The 23,996-nt window shown below is 43.2% G+C and overlaps 2 protein-coding genes across 2 annotated transcripts in view; one reads left to right on the top strand and one right to left on the bottom strand.

Moving 5' to 3' along the window:
* ALMS1 (ALMS1 centrosome and basal body associated protein) overlaps positions 1 to 5,260 on the top strand; it is a 236,820-nt gene extending 231,560 nt beyond the window's left edge. The window contains exons 26-27 of the mRNA XM_007453424.1: positions 3,877 to 3,976; positions 5,216 to 5,260. Of these exons, the coding sequence (XP_007453486.1) occupies positions 3,877 to 3,976; positions 5,216 to 5,260 (145 nt within the window). The remainder of the gene's footprint in view (positions 1 to 3,876; positions 3,977 to 5,215) is intronic.
* A 1,156-nt stretch (positions 5,261 to 6,416) lies between these two features.
* On the bottom strand, positions 6,417 to 7,137 carry LOC103074491 (probable N-acetyltransferase 8B). Its single transcript, XM_082930973.1, is given in 5 exon segments — positions 6,417 to 6,657; positions 6,659 to 6,678; positions 6,680 to 6,866; positions 6,868 to 6,986; positions 6,988 to 7,137. Coding segments are annotated over 5 exon segments (717 nt in total).
* Between the last annotated feature and the right edge of the window lie 16,859 nt (positions 7,138 to 23,996).

Here is a 23,996-nt window from a genome sequence, read left to right as displayed (position 1 = left end):
ATAATGGCTATGTTTCCCCATGCTATACAATACATCCTTGTTGCTTATTTATTTTATACATAGTTTGTATCTCCTACTCCTATACCCCTATTTTGCCCCTCCCTCCTTCCTTCTCCTCACTAGAAACCAGTGGTTTGTTCTCTGTATCTGTAAGTCTGTTTCTGTTTTGTTATATACATTCATTTGTTTTATTTTCTGGACTCCACACATCAGTGATGTAATACAGTATTTGTCTTTCTCTGTCTGACTTGTTTCACTAAGCATAATACCTTCTAGGTTCATCCATGTTGTTGCAAATGGCAGAATTTCATTCTTTTTGTGGCTGAGTAGTATTCCACTGTATATACGTACCACACCTTCTTTATCCATTCATCTGTTGGTGGACACTTAGGTTGTGAAATAAGTATTTTTTAAATTCTTTTTAAATGTTTTAATTTCTAATACAGTAAGTATCAGTAGGTAAAATCCACTTTCACCAAAACTGCCCTCAATTTTTAGGAGTATAAAAGTGTCGAAAGTCCAAAAACTTTGAGAATTATTGCTTTATTCTGAATGTCACAAAATTTAATTAATGGAAATTACAGTGTTCGTTGTGTGGCAGCTAATAACACTCTCACCTCAGCAAGAGGAGTCCTTGCTATATGGGACTATGAAGCTTGCCTGCAAGAAGGTAGGGCATCTTCTGAAAGGTATCTGTGCTTTAAAATATAAGTATAGTTGTAGGGGTGGATTAAGTACCCATCTTCTAGGAAGAGACAGGTTTTAAATTGATGCATTTTCATTAGAGTACTTCTGTTCCATTTTATTTCTGATATGGCTGCCTTTCAAAGAAGCCATCTACTTCCATGTGAGAATCATAGAGTTGAATGGGATCTTAAAGATCATCTAGTCTACCTCTAACTTTTAGGAAACTGTAACCCAGAGAGAGATTGCCAGCAAGTCAGGGCCAGAGCTGGGGTTAGAGTCCGGCAGCAGGCTCCCCACCCAATACTCCTTCAGCTGTATCATGTGGCGGACTTGGAGCTCTGGAGCTCTGTGTTACTCATCATCTTTTCCCATCACCTACCTCTACCAAAGATGTTTAAACGTTTCTGATAAGAGAAAAGATTTGGAGAAGAGAGAACCTGACTCTCTTAACTTGAAGCATTTCTTCCAATGTGTCCTTTAAGAGAAGTGTTTTCACTAACTTATTAATGCATATATTTGGGTATGCGCCAGGCACTGGACTAGGTACTACAAATGAAAGATAGTTGACTCCAGACCATGAGCAGACAGACAGTTCCAATAGTATGTAGTAATTGCTTTCAAGGATCCATTTACAAAATGCAATTTCTGGCTACTCTGATTAGCCCGACTCCCAGCTTTCCAGCCCTAGAATACAACCTTTACTGGCCCAAGCAGATTTTCTCTTCACATCACATGTTCTCCTTGGGATAACTCGTCTTTTTCCAATGGCCTTTGTTATCCCTTCTGTAACCGTGACTTTTTTCCAGATTTACTGTGATATAATTGACATTTAACATTGTATAAGTTTAAGCTATGTAATGTGATGATTTGACATACATTTGTATTGCAAAATGTTTACCACAATAAAGTTAGTTAACACATCCTTCACCTCACATAATTACCATTTTATTTTTCTTGTTGTTGTTATAGTGAGAACATTAAAGTTCTACTGTCATAGCAACTTTCAAGTATACAATGCAGTGCTGTTAACTGCAGTCACTGTGCTGCATATTTGCTCCCCAGAACTTATTCATCATAAAACTGGAAGTTTATACTCTTTGACCAGCATCTCTCCATTTCCCCATCCCTCAGCTCCTGGCAACCACCATTCTGTTCTCTGTTTCTATGAGTTTGATGTTTTTAGATTCCACATATTAGTGAGATCATACAGTTTTGTCTTTCTCTGTCTGACTTATTTCATTTAGCACATTGCCTTCACGGTCCACACATGTTGTTGCAAATGGCAGGATTTTTTTCTTTTTTTATGGCTATTCCATTATATGTATATATATATCACATTTTCCATTATATGTATTCCATTATATGTATGTTCCATTATATGTAGATATATATATCACATTTTCTTTATCCATTCATCCGTCGATGGACACGTACGTTGTTTCCATGTCTTCACTATTGTAAATAGTGCTGCAATGAACATGGGGGTGCAGATATCTTTTTGAGATCATGATTTCATCTCCTTCAGATATGTACCCACAAGTGGGATTGCTGGATCATACGGCAGTTCTATTTTTAATGTTTTGAGGAACCTCCACACTGTTTTCCATGGTGGCTGCACCAGTTTACATTCCCACCAACGGAGCACATTCTAACCTCCTCACCAGCATTTGTTATCTCTTATTTTTTTGATAATAGCCATTCTAACAGATGTGATGTGCTATCTCATTGTGGTTTTCATCCACAGTGACTTTTAAAAATATATGTTTGTTCTTCTTTGATCTCTTTCCTGACCTCCAGTTTTGTGTTTTCATTTAGTGATTATCCTCACTGTGTCCAAAGTGGAACTACCCATTTTCCTCTCCCACACTTACTTGGGCCACCCACTCACCCACTAGAAAAGCTGGGGAGCTAGTGCCTCCAGCTCCGTGGCCCCGCCCTGTACGTGCAGCCGGCTAGTGCGTCCTGGAGACTCGCCTTCATGGTTGCTCTGGAACCCACTCTCCTCACTGCCTTGATGCGGGCTTAGCCTCCTCTCTTGGAGGACTGCTCTTCTCCCCCTTCTGCTCTTTATCTTCTCTAATCTCTTTTCCACAGAGCCGCTACATCATTATCAATGATTTCTTTTTCAGATTATAGAAAACTTCGGAAAATATAGAAAAAATGGAAAGGAGAAAATAAATGTCATTCATAATTCTTCCATCTAGACATAACTAACACTAGCCCTGTTTCTATGGGGATTTTGCAGAGACCTGTGTTAACACACTTCTTTCTCCCCAGATTGTTTATCATACTATATATACAGGTTTGTAGCCTGCTTTATTTTGCTTAACATTGTATTGTGAACGTTTTCCCATAGCATAAAAACTATTTGAAACATTTTATGCTTTGTAATAATTTTATTATAGCCCATAATTTGTTTAACTGTTCTTTCATTGGAGATTTACATTATTTCCAGTTAGAGTGTATTTATCAAATGAATGTTTGATCATGTTCCTCCCTACTTAAAATCAGTGGTATCCAGTCCCTGATAGGACAGAGCCCAAGGTTTTCACATGGCTACGAGACCTTCACCCCATCTGCTTCCCTCCTGTTCCCCTACACTCTCTCCATGAAGCCTTGACTCCATTCTTACCAACACTCCCTTCTCCCCACCTCCCCTTTCTGCTCCTAACTATTCTTCAAGACCTACCTCAAGCTTAGTCTCCTCTCTGGTCTTCCTTGACCTCCTTTAATCAGAATAAGTTTTGTTTCTTTTCCTATAACTCTATGTAGCATTTTGTAGATATGACGATTATTGTAATTTCTTTTGCATTATTTTTCATGCTTAAAAATATGGTAGTAATACAAAATCATTATCTTATATTGAAACCATACATTTTTCCATATAGAGTGAAAAGAAGTTCATCTCCACCCCTTATTCCACTTCTTTCCCATAAGTAACCACTATTAGCAGGATTTTATTATGTTTTTATCTGTATCCCTTTTCAGATCATGAGCACTCCAGGCCAGGGTTCTTTGTGTCCAAGTGTCTAACAGGAAGCTGGGCACACAACAGGCCCACAGCCTGTCTGAGGGACTGAGTGCCTGGAGAGCAGCAGAGCTTAGGGAAATGTGGGGAGGAGTGATCGTGTGCCTCTGTGGTCAGGTGGCCTCACTGCTTTCTGTCTTTCCATCGGTGCCATTTCTAAGGATTTATGAACAGCTTCCAGAAGTACAGAAAAAGAGAGAAGAGGAAAAGAGGAGATTGGAATATAAGTCGTACCGGCTGCGAGCCCAGCTATATAAAAAGGTCAGTCAGTCCTAGAGCAGGATTGATGAGATTTATCAGGGGAAAGAGAAATTGAGAAAAACACATCTGACCTGTTTGAATTAACCACATTTGGAGAGTGAACTTAAGCTCATAACGCATTATACCACTATTAAAATTTAGAAGATAAAAGCACCTGTAACTAGACCTCAAATCTGAAAATCTAGAAAGGCAAATCTAAAAAAGGCATCTTCCAGGGACTTTCATGATGGTCCAGTGGTTAAGACTCAGTGCTTCCACTGCAGGGGGCACAGGTTTGATCCCTGGCCAGAGACCTAAGATCCCACATGCCGCACGGCACGGCCAAAAAAAAATTGTTTTAATGTTTTAAAATTGTTTAATAAATAAGGCACCTTCCAGGCATACATTTGGAATGAAACCAAATTTCATACTTGGGTGTCAGTTTAGATGCCATGCTGGAAATGCCCACATCTTTCAGAACTGATGAGATTTCATCCAGAGTCCCAAATGATAGTTTTATGCCCCTTATGGGTGAATCATATACCAGTAGAACTTGTTAAATAAATTGGAAAATGTCCAAGTGTAGCATACAAGTTGGCAGTTTGGGTACTCAGAGCCTTGAAGCCACTACCATTTCCTGCCCACAGCCCCAGTAGAATCAGTGGTACTACAAGTCCCAGAACCTCACGGGCCAGAGGACTTGCTACCAATTAATTCCTTGAGAAAGCAGATGGGCTACTATGCCTGCAGGTCCAGATCCTTCAGTGTTCTCATTTCTTTCCCAGCCCCTTCACTTCACCCCCAGAGGACCCTGAAAGTCAGAAACCAAGAGACGAGTTCATACCAGACTGATGTGGGATTGGAGAGCTGCTTCTGGAGCGCATACTGTGGCTCAGGCTGGGCTCCCTCAAGTGGGGACGCCCCAGGCACTACACATGGCCTGTCTGGTGTGTCAGCATCACAAGGCCAGGCCTCTTATTGTGCTTGTGTGTTTGTGAACTGATAGATGGATTAGTCTATTAGGATTATATTAATATTATATTTCTGTATAGACTATAATAGACTACAGATCATCTTCCCTAAACACTTCAGGAAGTATTTTTTGTATAATTACCATCGTTTCTGTAGCTGGGGAAGATAAACAAGATTTGGGGAGAACAACACTGGTCTCTTCAGCAACATGTCTGGGGTGAGGAGTGGCTGTCTGCCTCTAGTGGCAAGAGTATCTAACTTCTTTCCTGCCTTTCTTTTCTTCCACAGAAAGTGACCAATCAACTCTTGGGGAGAAAAGTTCCTTGGAACTGACATAAGAATATTTTCCTCAGAGCCTTGGAATTATATTTTATCAGCCTGGAGGAGCACAATCCTTACTTTTATGAGTCTGGTTTAATAAAACTTATCTTGTTGTCCATGTGTAATTTAGAAGTAGTAACCTTCTGAAGAGTCTTGGGTAGAATGATGACTAAGATTATTAATGGCTTAGGAGCAATACTTTCTCCACAGTGGCATTGCCCACAGGGATGTTTGTCACAATGGTATTATCTTAATTCTAGGCAAGAGTAGGTCCCTTTTTGTATGTGTTTTAATAGAAAATAACTTCTGATTGACTCATAGTAAAGCAAGCAGCAGAGGGTTATTTATTTCCCATCTGTAGAGGTGCAGGGAGCTATGCAGTGTCTCCCTGAGGTGTGTGGGGAACTTCAATCTAAAAGCACCAGTCAAGGAAAAGAAATGCAGCATAACACGGTGAGAGCCCTTTTGTTGACTTGGTGTCAGACAGTGTCTGGTTAGGGTAGCCATCAGGTGGGCCCAGAGACTCTCAGCAGACACAGTTGCCTTGGGTCCAGAGCTACCTCCTAGCCTCATTCCAGCTTCCTTCAGGGCCATTAGCCTTTAGTAGACACAACTCAAGAGGCAACAGAAGCTTGATTTAAATCACGACCTGGCCCTGGCCAGTGGGATGTGGGTTGTGCCACTTCTAGGTCTAGTCCATGTCAAATCCCACACTCTGTCCCTGGCTGCCTTCTTGCCCTTCAGCAGAGACCTTGGGGGCCATAGCAGACTGATGGCATCATTGGCCCTGATCCTTCTCACGTGGATTCTTCTCACACTCCTTCTCCGCACCCTTTCCACATGACTTCGCATTTCCTGTCACTGAAGAGGCCGGGCATGACACCTGGAGATCTAAGGGGCGGCTCAGCTGAGCTCAGCCTAAGCTGCTGACCCACAGACTCATGAGCTAAAAAAATGTTTATCATTATTTTGTGGTGGTTTTTTTATGCAACATTCTCGTGGCACTAGATAAATGAAACAGTAGCAACCCCAAAAACTGAATGGAGCAGAGCCACCCCACCACCAAGGCCACTGGGTTCCAGTGTGAGCAAGCAGTAAGCTTTTACTGTGCCGTCGCAGTGAGATTTCAGGGTTTGCTTATTACTGCAGCAGAGCCGATCCCTCCTAACTAATCCACAACGACACAGATCATAGGGCCCCCTCCTTGCTCCAGTGCCTGAGAGACCTGAGCAGAGGGGAGACGGTAGATAAATTGAATTGCAGAAACAGCAACTAGCCTATAGCTTGTGGAGAAGAAAAACCAGCCCATCTTCCAGAAGCCGAGGCGCTGGTAAAGGGCCAGGGCAGAGTACTGCAGTGTGCTGGTGCTGAGGACCACTTTGCTGTAGCCCTGGTGCCACGCAGACTCGGACAGTCCTGACCAGGGCTTTTACTTATCCCCGGACCACGGTGCTCCAGGGCCACACGTAGGTGAAGCAGCTGCAACTGCTCATTCCACAGGGTGGGCTTAACAGACAGTGCTCCCACCATGCCCACCACCTGCCCCTCAGGCTCAACCACCCAGAAGCAGGAGCCACTCTCACTGAAGTAGGATTTGGTGATGTCAGACATGTCTGTGCAAAGACATGACCTCAAACTGGATCCAGTGGTATTTGGCAAGAAACCTCAGGGCAGCAAGGAGGGCAAGGCTGGCCACAAAGGTCAGGACCCAGGAGCCAGAGACCAGGAATAGGGCAAGGGGCCCCCGCAAGCAAGAGCACAAGGGTTCGGGGCAGCTTTAGGATGTGGTGGAAGGTGGTGGGAAGGTGCTCGGTCATCACCTTGGAGAACAAGCCCACGACCCATTTGCGATAATTTTCCTGGTATTTGTGGATTTGATAAGGAGCCATAGAAGACTTCTGTGTCTGGATCTCAAAGTTCAAGAGAGGTAGGAGTCCCTGTATGACTTCCTGGCAGCCCTGGGGGAGAGAGAAGAAGCCATGTGAGTGGCTTATCCTCCCACCCCCCAGAACCGGGGATGACCCTGCTCAAGGATGTGTCCTTCTGCTTCTACCCAAGAGGAAATAGGCCACAACCACAACTGGGAGAAGGTGTAGAGTCAGCAGAAAGGTCTGTATTTGATCCTGCCTCCATGCATGACCTTGGGCATGTTACATAATCTTCTCTAAGAATCTGCCTTCTGAAGTTGTTTAGAGGATTTAATAAAATAACATATACAAATCTCTGGTTATGAAGTACCCTCCCCTCCCCCTCTTTCCCCTTTCCCTGGCTCTCTCAGCTTCTCCATACATTGGGGTGGCACCATGCAGCAGCCAAGCGTGTGTCCCTCTCCCAGGGACCATACACTGCAGTAGTCCTGTGTTTCCAAGTACAAGTTTCAACAAAGGCTTCTTCCCACTTGTTTGCAAATTTTCAGGCTGCTGAGGTGGCATAAGAGCCAAACACCAAAAATAGAGCATCCTTGAGAGCCAGAGGAGGGTCCAGAGCTCCAGGCCACACCAAAGAACACTGTCTTTCCACCCATGGCCTCTCACCTGCTACCACAAGATCCTTGAGTATCCAGGGCAGCCTCTGCCCTCAGCCTCCAGCTGGCATCCAGGAGAGACTGCAAGGGCATGCTCCACTTCCAGGGACCAGGTTCTGGATGGCACCTCATTGGCCAGCTCCTGGATATTTGTTCATCATAAATCCCAGGCTCAAGTAGCTGGGCTATCATGGAGAAGGGAGTCCATTCTGCACTCTCTGATCACTGGGGAATTAGCCTGGAGGGGGTACGCAGAGTCTGGAACAGCTCAGGAATCCTTGCCCTTGTGGATGGCCTACACCCCACACCATGGCAGTTCACCCAGCACCTTGGTGCTCTCTGATGTCCACCCTCAGCCCTTCCACACAGCTGCTATGACCCTGGGGAATTTGCCCCTCACCCTGTGCTCTGTCATCACAGACCAGAGTCCAAGTCCCCTTGCTCAGCACACAAGGTGCTTCACAGCTGGATGAGGGCAGCAGGGACCTGGCCATGCAGGGCCTATCATCCAGGTTAAGAAGTTTGGATTCTATTCCAAGAACACCAGGAGGCCATTGCTATGCTTTTAGCTGGGGAGTAACATAACCAGAGGTAGGGGTGGGGTGTGTGGTGTGTGTCTATTACTCTGGCTACATGTGGAAAATGGATTGGAAGAGCCAGGAACGGAAGCATATATCCCCCTGCCCCCAGAGGCTAGCACAACAGTCCAGGCAAAAGACGGGCCTCCAGATACAGATGTGCAGGCTGCTCATTGTAAAAGAGCACCTCGCGTGGCTTCCCTGGTGGCGCAGTGGTTGAGAGTCCGCCTGCCGATGCAGGGGACACAGGTTCGTGCCCTGGTCCGGGAGGATCCCACATGCCGCAGAGCGGCTGGGCCTGTGAGCCATGGCCGCTGAGCCTGCGCGTCCGGAGCCTGTGCTCCGCAACGGGAGAGGCCACAACAGTGGAAGGGCCCCGGATGGCAAAAAAAAAAAAAAAAAAAAGAGCACCTCGCCCAAGAAGGCTAGTGGGAACTAAAATCCATGAGCCCTGGCACAGAGCTGTCTGACCAAAGGAAAATGCACCTTTTTCTTATTTGCTCAAAGGTGTCGCTGCTCACTGAACTGTGTTTCCAATAGGTTGTGTCTTTGTGAAGGGGGTGCCTTGTTCTACATTCACAAAGGAGCCATCTAGGCTAGCAGGGGTCCTGCTAGAAAGCAGTGACTTGGACCAGAGTTGGGCCATGGGTGTGACCTGGCCCACTTGGAGGTGCACTTTGGGGGTAGAAATGGCAGGAGTTGATGATCAGAGGATGAAGAAGTGGTCAGAGATGACAGCCAGATTTCTGGCAAGAGCATCTAGGAAGACGCTGGAGAGAGACCAGACTTGGAGAGACAGATCATGACCACCCCAAAGGAGCCATCCTGGCAGCTGGAATCCAGGGCTGGTGATGGAGACTGCTGAGGCTCCAGATCTTTGGCACGCAAAAAGGCCACAAGGGTTTAACTAACGTGAAGGCAGGGTGGTGAGGCATGGGTATGTTACATTGTTTTCAGTACATTTTAATATTTTTTTTTAATGTTAAGCAAAACTTGAAGTAAGAATCAAAAGAGAATAGAAGGCTCCAAAGTACAGCTGAGTATCCCTAATGAGTCTATCTAATAATAACTAGTCAGAAACCTAATAGTCAAGCTGAGGGGCCAGAGGTCCTTGGTCTGTCCCTGCCCTCTCTTTCCTGTATTCTCACCAGCTTCTGTGGCTTCCTCAACACCCAATGGCCTTGGTTTACATTCAGGCTTTTCAACCTTCCTCATAGCCATGAATAATGAGGAGGATTTATTGACATGAAAAATAATTGTCAAAATATAGCACCAAGCTATAAAGGTTATAAAACAGTATGTTTTCATTCATTTTTGGAAAAATATAACAAAAATAATTTATACACACAAGCATGCAGAGAGAAAAGTCTGAATGGTTACACCAAACATTGGCAGCATTTGTCTCTGGATAGAGGAATTATGGGTAATTCTCTGTGTAAGAAATGAAGTCTGGAAGTCTCAGCACATTCCAGACTCTTGGCCCTGCATGCAGATGATGAAACTGAGGCTTGGGAATCTACCTGTCTCTGCCTCAGCCAACTTCTTCTTTTAATTTATTTTATTGAACTATACTTGATTTACAATGTGTTAATTTCTGCTGTGCAGCAAAGTGATTCAGTTATACATATATGTACATTCTTTTCCAGATTTTTTTCCATTATGGTTTATCACATAATATTGTATATAGTTCCCTGTGCTATACATTAGGACCTTGTTGTTTATCCAACCTATATATAATACTTTGCATCTGACCATCCCAAACTCCCAATCCACCCCTCCCCCACGCCCCCTCCCCCTTAGCAACCACAAGTCTGTTCTCTACGTCTGTGAGTCTGTTTCTGTTTGTAGATGAGTTCATTTGTGTCATATTTTAGATTCCACATATAAGTGATATCATATGGTGTTTGTCTTTCTCTTTCTGACTTCACTTAGCATGATAATCTCTAGGTCCATCCATGTTGCTGCAAATGTGCCTCAGCCAACTCTTTTTCTTTTTTTAAATATTTATTTATTTTTGGCTGCATCGGGTCTTAGTTGCGGCACGTGGAATCTTTTGTTGCAGCGCACCGGCTTCTCTCCAGCTGTGGTGCACAGGCTCAGTAGTTGTGGCACAGACTTAGTTGCCCCATGGCATGTGGGATCTTACTTCCCTGACCAGGGATCGAACCTGTGTCCCCTGCATTGGAAAGTGGATTCTTTTTTTTTTTTTTTTAACATCTTTATTGGGGTATAATTGCTTTACAATGGTGTGTTAGTTTCTGCTTTATAACAGAGTGAATCAGTTATACATATACATATGTTCCCATATCTCTTCCCTCTTTGTCTCCCTCCCTCCCACCCTCCCTATCCCACCCCTCCAGGCAGCCACAAAGAAATGAGCCAGTATCCCTTTGCCATGCGGCTGCTTCCCACTGGCTATCTACCTTACGTTTGTTAGTATATATATGTCCATGTCTCTCTCTCGCCCTAACACACCTCACCCTTCCCCCTCCCCATATCCTCAAGTCTGTTCTCCAGTAGGTCTCTGTCTTTATTCCTGTTTTACCCCTAGGTTCTTCATAACATTTTTTTTTCTTAAATTCCATATATATGTGTTAGCATACGGTATTTGCCCTTCTCTTTCTGACTTACTTCACTCTGTATGACAGACTCTAGATCTATCCACCTCATTACAAATAGCTCAATTTCGTTTCTTTTTATGGCTGAGTAATATTCCATTGTATATATGTGCCACATCTTCTTTATCCATTCATCCGACGACGGGCACTTAGGTTGTTTCCATCTCCGGGCTATTGTAAATAGAGCTGCAATGAACATTTTGGTACATGACTCTTTCTGAATTCTGGTTTCCTCAGGGTATATACCTAGTAGTGGGATTGCTGGGTCATATGGTAGTTCTATTTGTAGTTTTTTAAGGAACCTCCATACTGTTCTCCATAGTGGCTGAACCAATTCACATTCCCACCAGCAGTGCAAGAGTGTTCCCTTTTCTCCACACCCTCTCCAGCATTTATTGTTTCTAGATTTTTTGATGATGGCCATTCTGACTGGTGTGAGATGATATCTCATTGTAGTTTTGATTTGCATTTCTCTAATGATTAATGATGTTGAGCATTCTTTCATGTGTTTGTTGGCAGTCTGTATATCTTCTTTGGAGAAATGTCTATTTAGGTCTTCTGCCCATTTTTGGATTGGGTTGTTTATTTTTTTGTTATTGAGCTGCATGAGCTGCCTGTAAATTTTAGAGATTAATCCTTTGTCAGTTGATTCATTTGCAAATATTTTCTCCCATTCTGAGGGCTGTCTTTTGGTCTTGTTTATGGTTTCCTTTGCTGTGCAAAAGCTTTGAAGTTTCATTAGGTCCCATTTGTTTATTTTTGTTTTTATCTCCATTACTCTAGGAGATGGGTCAAGAAGGATCTTGCTGTGATTTATGTCATAGAGTGTTCTGCCTATGTTTTCCTCTAAGAGTTTGATAGTTTCTGGCCTTACATTTAGGTCTTTAATCCATTTTGAGCTTATTTTTGTGTATGGTGTTAGGGAGTGATCTAATCTCATACTTTTACATGTACCTATCCAATTTTCCCAGCACCACTTATTGAAGAGGCTGTCCTTTCTCCACTGTATATTCCTGCCACCTTTATCAAAGATAAGGTGACCATATGTGCATGGGTTTATCTCTGGGCTTTCTATCCTATTCCATTGATCTATCTTTCTGTTTTTGTGCCAGTACCATACTGTCTTGATTACTGTAGCTTTGTAGTATAGTCTGAAGTCAGGCAGCCTGATTCCTCCAGCTCCATTTTTTGTTCTCAAGATTGCTTTGGCTATTCGGGGTCTTTTGTGTTTCCATACAAATTGTGAAATTTTTTGTTCTAGTTCTGTGAAAAATGCCAGTGGTAGTTTGATAGGGATTGCATTGAATCTATAGATTGCTTTGGGAAGTAGAGTCATTTTCACAATGTTGATTCTTCCAATCCAAGAACATGGTATATCTCTCCATCTGTTTGTATCATCTTTAATTTCTTTCATCAGTGTCTTATAATTTTCTGCATACAGGTCTTTTGTCTCCTTAGGTAGGTTTATTCCTAGATATTTTATTCTTTTTGTTGCAATGGTAAATGGGAGTGTTTTCTTGATTTCACTTTCAGATTTTTCATCATTAGTATATAGGAATGCCAGAGATTTCTGTGCATTAATTTTGTATCCTGCTACTTTACCAAATTCATTGATTAGCTCTAGTAGTTTTCTGGTAGCATCTTTAGGATTCTCTATGTATAGTATCATGTCATCTGCAAACAGTGACAGCTTTACTTCTTCTTTTCCGATTTGGATTCCTTTTATTTCCTTTTCTTCTCTGATTGCTGTGGCTAAAACTTCCAAAACTATGTTGAATAAGAGTGGTGAGAGTGGGCAACCTTGTCTTGTTCCTGACCTTAGTGGAAATGCTTTCAGTTTTTCGCCATTGAGGATGATGTTGGCTGTGGGCTTGTCATATACGGCCTTTATTATATTGAGGAAAGTTCCCTCTACACCTACTTTCTGCAGGGTTTTTATCATAAATGGGTGTTGAATTTTGTCAAAAGCTTTCTCTGCATCTATTGAGATGATCATATGGTTTTTCTCCTTCAATTTGTTAATATGGTTAATCACATTGATAGATTTGCGTATATTGAAGAATCCTTGCATTCCTGGAATAAACCCCACTTGATCATGGTGTATGATCCTTTTAATGTGCTGTTGGATTCTGTTTGCTAGTATTTTGTTGAGGATTTTTGCATCTATGTTCATCAGTGATATTGGCCTGTAGTTTTCTTTCTTTGTGACATCCTTGTCTGGTTTTGGTATCAAGGTGATGGTGGCCTCGTAGAATGAGTTTGGGAGTGTTCCTCCCTCTGCTATATTTTGGAAGAGTTTGAGAAGAATAGGTGTTAGCTCTTCTCTAAATGTTTGATAGAATTCGCCTGTGAAGCCATCTGGTCCTGGGCTTTTGTTTGTTGGAAGATTTTTAATCACAGTTTCAATTTCAGTGTTTGTGATTGGTCTGTTCATATTTTCTATTTCTTCCTGATTCAGTCTTGGCAGTTTGTGCATTTCTAAGAATTTGTCCATTTCTTCCAGATTGTCCATTTTATTGGCATAGAGTTGCTTGTAGTAATCCCTCATGATTTTTTGTATTTCTGCAGTGTCAGTTGTTACTTCTCCTTTTTCATTTCTGATTCTATTGATTTGAGTCTTCTCCCTTATTTTCTTGATGAGTCTGGCTAATGGTTTATCAATTTTGTTAATCTTCTCAAAGAACCAGCTTTTAGTTTTATTGATCTTTGCTATTGTTTCCTTCATTTCTTTTTCATTTATTTCTGATCTGATTTTTATGATTTCTTTCCTTCTGCTAACTCTGGGGTTTTTTTGTTCTTCTTTCTCTAATTGCTTGAGGTGCAAGGTTAGGTTGTTTATTCGAGATGTTTCCTGCTTCTTAAGGTGGGCTTGTATTGCTATAAACTTCCCTCTTAGAACTGCTTTTGCTGCATCCCATAGGTTTTGGGTCGTTGTATCTCCATTGTCATTTGTTTCTAGGTATTTTTTAATTTCCTCTTTGATTTCTTCAGTGATCACTTCGTTACTAAGTAGTGTATTGTTTAGCCTCCATGTGTTTGTATTTTTTACTGCTCTTTTCCTATAATTGATATCTAATCTCATGGCGTTGTGGTCGGAAAAGATACTTGATATAATTTCAATTTTCTTAAATTTACCAAGGCTTGATTTGTGACCCAAGATATGATCTATCCTGGAGAATGTTCCATGAGCACTTGAGAAAAATGTGTATTCTGTTGTTTTTGGATGGAGTGTCCTATAAATATCAATTAAGTCCATCCTGTTTAATGTATCATTTAAAGCTTGTGTTTCCTTATTTATTTTCATTTTGGATGATCTGTCCATTGGTGAAAGTGGGGTGTTGAAGTCCCCTACTATGAATGTGTTACTGTCGATTTCCCCTTTTATGGCTGCTAGTTTTTGCCTTATGTATTGAGGTGCTCCTATGTTGGGTGCATAAATATTTACAATTGTTATATCTTCTTCTTGGATCGATCCCTTAATCATTATGTAGTGTCCATGGTTGTTAGTATTTGCCTTATGTATTGAGGTGCTCCTATGTTGGGGGCATAAGTATTTACAATTGTTATATCTTCTTCTTGGATCGATCCCTTAATCATTATGTAGTGTCCTTCTTTGTCTCTTCTGATAGTCCTTATTTTAAAGTCTATTTTGTCTGATATGAGAATTGCTACTCCAGCTTTCTTTTGGTTTCCATTTGCATGGAATATCTTTTTCCATCCCCTTACTTTCAGTCTGTATGTGTCTCTAGGTCTGAAGTGGGTCTCTTGTAGACAGCATATATATGGGTCTTGTTTTTGTATCCATTCAGCCAATCTGTGTCTTTTGGTGGGAGCATTTAGTCCATTTACATTTAAGGTAATTATCGATATGTATGTTCCTATTCCCATTTTCTAAATTGTTTTGGGTTCGTTATTATAGGACTTTTCCTTCTCTTGTGTTTTTGTCTAGAGCAGTTCCTTTAGCATTTGTTGTAAAGCTGGTTTGGTGGTGCTGAACTCTCTCAGCTTTTGCTTGTCTGTAAAGGTTTTAATTTCTCCATCAAATCTGAATGAGATCCTTGCTGGGTAGAGTAATCTTGGTTGCAGGTTTTTCTCCTTCATCACTTTCAGTATGTCCTGCCACTCCCTTCTGGCTTGTAGAGTTTCTGCTGAGAGATCAGCTGTTAACCTTATGGGGATTCCCTTGTGTGTTATTTGTTGTTTTTCCCTTGCTGCTTTTAATATGCTTTCTTTGTATTTAGTTTTTGACAGTTTGATTAATATGTGTCTTGGCGTATTTCTCCTTGAATTTATCCTGTATGGGACTCTCTGTGCTTCCTGGACTTGATTAACGATTTCCTTTCCCATATTAGGGAAGTTTTCAACTATAATCTCTTCAAATATTTTCTCAGTCCCTTTCTTTTTCTCTTCTTCTTCTGGAACCCCTATAATTCGAATGTTGGTGCGTTTAATGTTGTCCCAGAGGTCTCTGAGACTGTCCTCAGTTCTTTTCATTCTTTTTTCTTTATTCTGCTCTGCAGTAGTTATTTCCACTATTTTATCTTCCAGGTCACTTATCCGTTCTTCTGCCTCATTTATTCTGCTATTGATCCCATCTAGAGTATTTTTCATTTCATTTATTGTGTTGTTCATCATTGTCTGTTTCATCTTTATTTCTTCTAGGTCCTTGTTAACTGCTTCTTGCATTTTGTCCATTCTATTTCCAAGATTTTGGATCATCTTTACTATCATTATTCTGAACTCTTTTTCAGGTAGACTGCCTATTTCCTCTTCATTTGTTAGGTCTGGTGGGTTTTTATCTTGCTCCTTCATCTGCTGTGTGTTTTTCTGTCTTCTCATTTTGCTTATCTTACTGTGATTGGGTTCACCTTTTTGCAGGCTGCAAGTTCGTAGCTCCCGTTGTTTTTGATGTCTGTCTCCAGTGGCTAAGGTTGGTTCAGTGCGTTGTGTAGGCTTCCTGGTGGAGGGGACTAGTGGCTGTGTTGTGGTGTATGAGGCTAGATCTTGTCTCTCTAGTGGGCAGGTCCACGTCTGGTGGTGTGTTTTGGGGTGTCTGTGGACTTATTATGATTTTAGGCAGCCTCTCTGCTAGTGGGTGGGGTTGTGTTCCTGTCTTGCTATATGGTTGGCATAGGTTGTCCAGCACTGTAGCTTGCTGGTCTTTGAGTGAAGCTGGGTGCTGGTGTTGAGATGGAGATCTCTGGGAGATTTTCGCCTTTTGATATTATGTGGGGCTGGGAGGTCTCTTGTTGACCAGTGTCCTGAAGTTGGCTCTCCCACCTCAGAGGCAGAGTCCTGACTCCTGGCTGGAGCAGCAAGAGCCTTTCATCCACTCGGCAGTTGAGGACGTCGGCAAAGTAGTTACCTTCTCTGGACACCCCCGCCGCTCCCCGGGAGTCGGGAGACCAGCCCGGGGTCCAAGTCCTGGGCGTGGCTGACTCGACCCTCTCCAGGCCCGGCTCCAGCTCACTGTATAAAAGGACCAATTTCTGAGAAGCCAGACGACAGGGACCACAGGCGAGATTCTACTAAAGGAGCCTGCATCGTATCGTCAAAGGGCTGACTCAAAACAAATGCAGAATCTCCGGAGGAAGAGTGGACACGGTTCCTGCTCTCTGGAACGCCGCCTGCTGGAAGGTGGATTCTTAATCACTGTACCACCAGGGAAGTTCCCTCAGCCAATTCTTAAGAGTCTAAAGAGACCCAGCTAAGATTGTGAACTCCTAAAGGTAAGGCAGGTGTGTTATTTTATTCTATTATTTTATTTTTAATTAACCATTTAAATGTGTATAATTCAGTGGCCTTTAGTACACTCACAATGTTGTGTAACTACCACCTCTATCTAGTTCCAAAGCATTTTCTTTACCCCAAAAGGAGACCTGTTAGTCAGTAGGTAGTCACTCCCTATTTCCACCGCTCCCGAGCTCCTGGCAACCACTAACCTGCTTTCTGTCTCTATGGATTTACCTATTCTTGATGTTTCATTTAAATGGAAACACGTAAAATGTGAACTTTTACGTTCAGCCTCTTTCACTTTTGTTCTCAAAGTTGACCCATGTCCTACCTAGCATGTATCAGTACTTCATTGCTTTTCATGGCTGAATAATGTTGCATGGTATGGATAGGCGACCTTTGTTCATCCAGTCATCCATTGATGGACAATTGAATTGTTTCCACCTTTTGGCTATTGTGAATAGTGCTGCTATGAACATTCTGTACAAGTGGTTGTTTCAACACCTGTTTTCAATTCCTTTGGTATATACCTAGGAGTGGAATTGCCGGGTCATATGGTAAGTCTATTTTAACATTTTGAGGAGCTGCCAAAATGTTGTCCAGAGTTTTACTTTGCCACCAGCAGTGAGTCTTATTTGGTTTTACTATCTGCCTCAGCACTATGCAGGTACATACAGGGAAGGAGAGACAGCTGTTATTCACTGAGATATTAGATGCCTGGCACTGTGAGAAAGCACTTTTCCTATGCTGTACTATTTGATATTGGCAGCAACCTAAGAGCTAAGGTTGATATTGTTTCCATTTTACAAATGGGAAACCGAAGCCCACAAGTCTGAGATATCCTTCCCACAACCCCATAGAACATGGCAGGGTAGGACCCAAGCCTTGGCAGCTCTGACTTGAAGGCCTGAACATTTTGCTTTTTCAGTACCACATGCTGACCCCATCAGGCAGCTGTCTGACAAGTGAATTATTAAGTAGTGTAAAGCACTGTATTCCAGGAGAACCAGCTATGTCTGCTGGGATGCAAGATTCATCTCCAAGCCTCATTACGTCCCTATCACCAGTGGTCAGACCATACTTGACCAAATTCCAATACATGACTAAGGCTCTGTTCTTTATTCAAGATCCAGTTTAGTGCTACCTTCTCCATCAAGACTTCTGACCCCTCCCAACCAGATGGATCTTGTATCTGCTCCCTCTTTGAAGCCTTTGCACTTCTCATTAAGCACTTATATCACTGTTAATTTGTTACTTGCTTAACAAGTAACTGTTAACTTATTACAGTTAATTAAACAGTTACAAGTAACTGGATAAATTATTTTATTTTTCTATTGCCTATAGGAGCCTGATTATAATAGGTAATTATATTTTTGGAATCACTGTTATTCCAGAGTTGTGGGACTTGAGAGCAGCATGTCAATGAAATCCCATGCTTGCATTTATGAAGAACACTTGCCTAATAGACCAGCTCATTCCAGAAATGGGCCAATGAAATGGAAGGTACATGACTCTACCTTCCATTTCATTGGCCCATTTCTGGACTGAGCTGGTCTATTAGGCAAGTGTTCTTCAAGAGTCATGTACCAAAATGTTCATTGCAGCTCTATTTATAATAGCCAAGAGATGGAAGCAACCTAAGTGTCCATCATCGGATGAATGGATAAAGAAGATGTGGCACATATATACAATGGAATATTACTCAGCCATAAAAAGAAACGAAATTGAGTTATTTGTAGTGAGGTGGATGGACCTAGAGTCTGTCATACAGAGTGAAGTAAGTCAGAAAGAGAAAAACAAATACCGTATGCTAACACATATATATGGAATCTAAGGGAAATAAAAAAGGTCATGAAGAACCTAGGAGTAAGACGGGAATAAAGGCACAGACCTACTAGAGAATGGACTTGAGGGTATGGGGAGGGGGAAAGGTAAGCTGTGACAAAGTGAGAGAGTGGGATGGACTACCATGCCACTACCAAACGTAAAATAGGTAGCTAGTGGGAAGCAGCCACATGGCACAGGGAGATCAGCTCGGTGCCTTGTGACCACCTAGAGGGATGGGATAGGGAGGGTGGGAGGGAGGGAGACGCAAGAGGGAAGAGATATGGGAACATATGTATGTGTATAACTGATTCACTTTGTTATAAAGCAGAAACTAACACGCTATTGTAAAGCAATTATACTCCAATAAAGATGTTAAAAAAAATAAAGAAATGGAAGGTAGACAATCAAGACTCATAGTGTTTTAGAAGCCTCCAAAAGAGAAGGAAAATGTCCTGGAAAGAACATCATCTCCCCTGATCTCTCATCGGGGCTTCCAATAACCTAGCTTCTGGTCAATGCCCTGGTCTCCCACTGAGAACTCATAACTTAAAAGAGGCGAATGAGAGGAAATAACAGCAAATTATTTCGAGGGGAAAGAAAGTGGACTAACAGGTCCTTGGCAGGATGTTCAGAAATCCTAGAACAATGATTCAGCTCTACAGAAATGTTTCTAATCTAACCTAACTTAACCTTTTAAGAAATTTAGCAAAAGGGAGATGGTATCAGCACTCAAATTAGGATAACTCGAGTTGATTTTATAGATATAGATCACCAGAGGGCCTAATTATGAAGGTGTGGATGGGTAGAGGGGAACGAGGCGTGTTACTGCTCAGAGGCCTGAAGCGAGGCGGAGGGAGAGGTGACAGGAGCCTGACCCAGGAGTTGAGTAGCGCAGACCACCCTGAGAGGTTCAGGGCCAAAGCCAGCCTAGGGGTCCTTGCAGGGAAGGGCCAGAAGAATAAATACCCTGGCCTCGTTCTCCTGCTAGCCTCCCCGCTTCACACACACTGGCCAAACCCAAGTAGAAGCCAAGGGGAAGGGAGGACCTCTTGCTGGGTACATGGTAAGTCAGCCTCCAGGGCAGAGAGAAGAGTGGAGAAAGATGAAGGGTGACCTGGAGGGAACGATGGGAGACTACTGGCACAGCGGATATGAAAACAAGAACAGGCAAATTTGATGAATACAAACTTTGCTCATTGCACCCAATCAACCTAGAGAGCTGTGCTTTACTCAATATTGTAACATGGAGTAGATATGGCACGTCAGTCAGCAAAACAAAGCCAGGAGCAGAGAAGAAGCTGCAACCCCACTACAGGTTCCGGAGCAGAGGAATTGACTACTGCAGTTTGCAGACAAGTGGAAAGGTCATCAAGGGGAAAAGCAGAATGAGAATGGCAGCAGGAGGCCTGAAATAACCTGTGAGCCATGAGGCTCCTTCCAAAAAGAAGGTGCAGGGCTTGGGAGCAGTTCTTGTAGTTCTTCTGAGTGTGTGGTGGGGAGGGGAATAGGGGATTAAAGTCCATTTCACTGTAGTTACAGCCTTAGTTGTTCCCAAGACTGGGGAGATGGCAACAATGATTGCCTGGGTAACAGAGCCCCCTTCCCTCACCTTATCCCAGAGACAGCTGGCTTTTTACTTTAATATATAACCCTTGACTAGGGAGCCAGATAAGGGTGTCCTACCAAACTGCATCCCTTCTCTGCCAGCACCAAAGTCCCTATAATTACAGGTTGCTTTTGCTGGGGAGCCTTTAGGCTCTGAAGCAACCTGGTTAATTTAGGAACAAAGAACATTGTTCCTAAATTGGATCAATTTTTTTAGAGAAAAAGCTTGTGGAGCTTATGTTAACTTCTTTCCCAGGAAATGGCATTACTTTTTCTTCTTCACCCAAAGGCTCACAAAGAGTTGAAAACATTATAAATAGTTACAGAAATAAACCCTTTCAAAACACTCTTCATAGCAAACTAATAAACAGTTCAACTTCACCAGTAGTCTGACAACTCAAAATGGTGAAAATGTTGAAAAGTTAAAAGGCATTGTTGGCGAGTCTGCTGAGACTGGCACACTTGTGCCAATTACAAGTGCAAAATGGCACCTTTCTGGTATTAAAAAATTCATATCCTCTTCCCTAATAACTCCACGTCAGGGAAGCTATCCTAAAGAAAGAGACATGGGGCTTCCCTGGTGGCGCAGTGGTTGAGAGTCCGCCTGCCGATGCAGGAGACACAGGTTCGTGTCCCGGTCCGGGAAGATCTCACATGCCGCGGAGTGGCTGGGCCCGTGAGCCATGGCCGCTAAGCCTGTGCGTCCGGAGCCTGTGCTCCGCAACGGGAGAGGCCACAACAGTGAGAGGCCCGCGTACTGCAAAAAAACAAAACAAAACAAAACAAAAACCTTCCTTTGGGCTTCCCTGGTGGCGCAGTGGTTAAGAGTCCGCCTGCCGAGGATGATGGGAAGATGGCGGAAGAGTATGACGCGGAGATCACCTTCCTCCCCACAGATACACCAGAAATACATCTACATGTGGAATAACTCCTATAGAACACCTACTGAACGCTGGCAGAAGACCTCAGACCTCCCAAAAGGCAAGAAACTCCGCGCGTACCTGGGTAGGGCAAAAGAAAAAACAGAAAAAACAGAGACAAAAGGATAGGGACGGGCCCTGCACCAGTGGGAGGGAGCTGTGAAGGAGGAAAGGCTTCCTTCCACACACTAGGAAGCCCCTTCGCGGGCAGAGACTGCGTGAGGCGGAGCGGGGAGCTTCGGAGCCGCGGAGGAGCACAGCAACGGGGGTGCGGAGGGCAAAGCGGAGAGATTCCCGCACAGAGGATCGGGGCCGACCAGCACTGACCAGCCCGAGAGGCTTGTCTGCTCACCTGCGGGGGCGGGTGGGGCTGCGAGCTGAGGCTCGGGCTTTGGTCGAAGCGCAGGGAGAGAACTGGGGTTGGCTGTGTGAACACAGCCTGAAGGGGTTGGTGCACCACGGCTAGCAAGGAGGGAGTCCGGGAAAAGGGCTGGAGCTGCCGAAGAGGCAAGAGACTTTTTCTTCCCTCTTTGTTTCCTGGTGCGCGACAAGAGGGCATTAAGAGCGCTGCTTAAAGGCGCTCCAGAGACGGGCGCGAGCCACGGCTAAAAGCGCGAACCCAAGAGACGGGCAGGAGACGCTAAGGCTGCTGCTGCCGCCACCAAGAAGCCTGTGTGCGAGCACAGGTCACTATCCACACCTCCTTTCCGGGGAGCCTGTGCAGCCCGCCACTGCCCGGTTCCTGGGATCCAGGGACAACTTCCTCGGGAGAACGCATGGCGCGCCTCAGGGTGGTGCAACGTCACGCCGGCCTCTGCCACCGCAGGCTCGCTCCGCACTCCGTGCCCCTACCCGTCCCCAAGCCTGAGTGAGCCGGAGCCCCCGAATCAGTGGCTCCTTTAACCCCGTCTTGTCTGAGCGGAAAACAGACGCCCTCTGGCGACCTACACTCAGAGGTGGGGCCAAATCCAAAGCTGAGCCCCTGGGAGCTGTGAGAACAAAGAAGAGAGAGGGAAATCTCTCCCAGCAGCCTCAGAAGCAGCGGATTAAAGCTCCACAATCAACTTATGTACCCTGCATCTGTGGAATACACGAATAGACAACGAATCATCCCAAATTGAGGAGGTGGATTTTGAGAACAAGATTTATGATTTTTTCCCCTTTTCCTCTTTTTGTGAGTGTGTATGTGTATGCTTCTGTGTGAGATTTTGTCTGTATAGCTTTGCTTCCATTTGTCCTAGGGTTCTATCCGTCAGCTTTTTTAAAAATTTTTTTTCTTTCTTAATAATTTTAATTTTAATAACTATTTTATTTTACTTTATCTTCTTTCTTTCTTTCTTTCTTCCTTTCTTTCTTTTTCTTTCTTTCTTTTTCTTTCTTTCCTTCCTTCCCTCCTTTAGACAACGAAACATCCCAAATTTAGGAGGTGGACTTTGAGAGCAAGATTTATGATTTTTTCCCCTTTTCCTCTTTTTGTGAGTGTGTATGTGTATGCTTCTGTATGAAATATTGTCTGTATAGCTTTGATTCCACCATTTGTCCTAAGGTTCTGTCCGTCCATTTTGTTTTTTAAATTTTTTTTCTTAATAAATTTTTAATTTAGTAACTTTATTATATTTTACTCTATTTTGTTTTACTTTATCTTCCTTCTTTCTTTCTTTTTTCCTTCCTTCCCTCCTTTCTTCCTTCCTTCCTTCCTCCCACTGTCCCTCCCTCCCTCCTTCCTTTGTTTCTTTCTTTCCTTCTTTCCGTCTTTTCTTCTTTCTTTCTTCTTTCCTTCTTTCCTTTCTTTCTCTCTTTCTTTCTTCCTACTTCTACTAATTCTTTCTCTCTACTTTTTCTCACTTTTATTCTGAGCCGTGTGGAGGAAAGGCTCTTGGTGCTACAGCCAGGAGTCAGTGCTGTGCCTCTAAGGTGGGAGAGCCAACTTCAGGACACTGGTCAACAAGAGACCTCCCAGCTCCACATAATATCAAATGGTGAAAATCTCCCAGATTTTCCATCTCAATGCCAGCACCCAACTTCACTCAACGACCAGCAAGCTACAGGGCTGGACACCCTATGCCAAACAACTAGCAAGACAGGAACACAGCCCCACCCATTAGCAGAGAGGCTGTCTAAAATCATAGTAAGTCCACAGACACCCCAAAACACACCACCAGACGTGGACCTGCCCACCAGGGAGACAAGATCCAGCCTCATCCACCACAACACAGGCACTAGTCCCCTCCACCAGGAAGCTTACATAACCCACTGAACCAACCTTAGCCACTGGGGACAGATACCAAAAACAACGGGAACTATGAACCTGCAGCCTGTAAAAAGGAGACCCCAAACACAGTAAGATAAGCAAAATGAGAAGACAGAAAAACACACAGCAGATGAAGGAGCAAGATAAAGACCCACCAGACCTAACAAATGAAGAGGAAATAGGCAGTCTACCTGAAAAAGAATTCAGAATAATGATAGTAAAGATGATCCAAAATCTTGGAAATAGAATAGACAAAATGCAAGAAACAGTTAACAAGGACCTAGAAGAAATAAAGATGAAACAGACAATGATGAACAACACAATAAATGAAAAATACTTGAGATGGGATCAATAGCAGAATAACTGAGACAGAAGAACAGATAAGTGACCTGGAAGACAAAATAGTGGAAATAACTACTGCAGAGCAGAATAAAGAAAAAAGAATGAAAAGAACTGAGGACAGTCTCAGAGACCTCTGGGACAACATTAAATGCACCAACATTCGAATTATAGCGGTTCCAGAAGAAGAAGAGGAAAAGAAAAGGACTGAGAAAATATTTGAAGAGATTGTAGTTGAAAACTTCCCTAATATGGGAAAGGAAATAGTTAATCAAGTCCAGGAAGCACAGAGAGTCCCATACAGGATAGATCCAAGGAAAAATATGCCGAGACACATTTTAATCAAACTGTAA

Source organism: Lipotes vexillifer, unplaced genomic scaffold (assembly GCF_000442215.2).
Source record: "Lipotes vexillifer unplaced genomic scaffold, Lipotes_vexillifer_v1.1 scaffold253, whole genome shotgun sequence".
Classification (NCBI taxonomy): Eukaryota; Metazoa; Chordata; class Mammalia; order Artiodactyla; family Lipotidae; genus Lipotes; species Lipotes vexillifer.
Note: the sequence above shows the minus strand (reverse complement) of the source record. Positions and strands in the feature narration are given on the sequence as shown.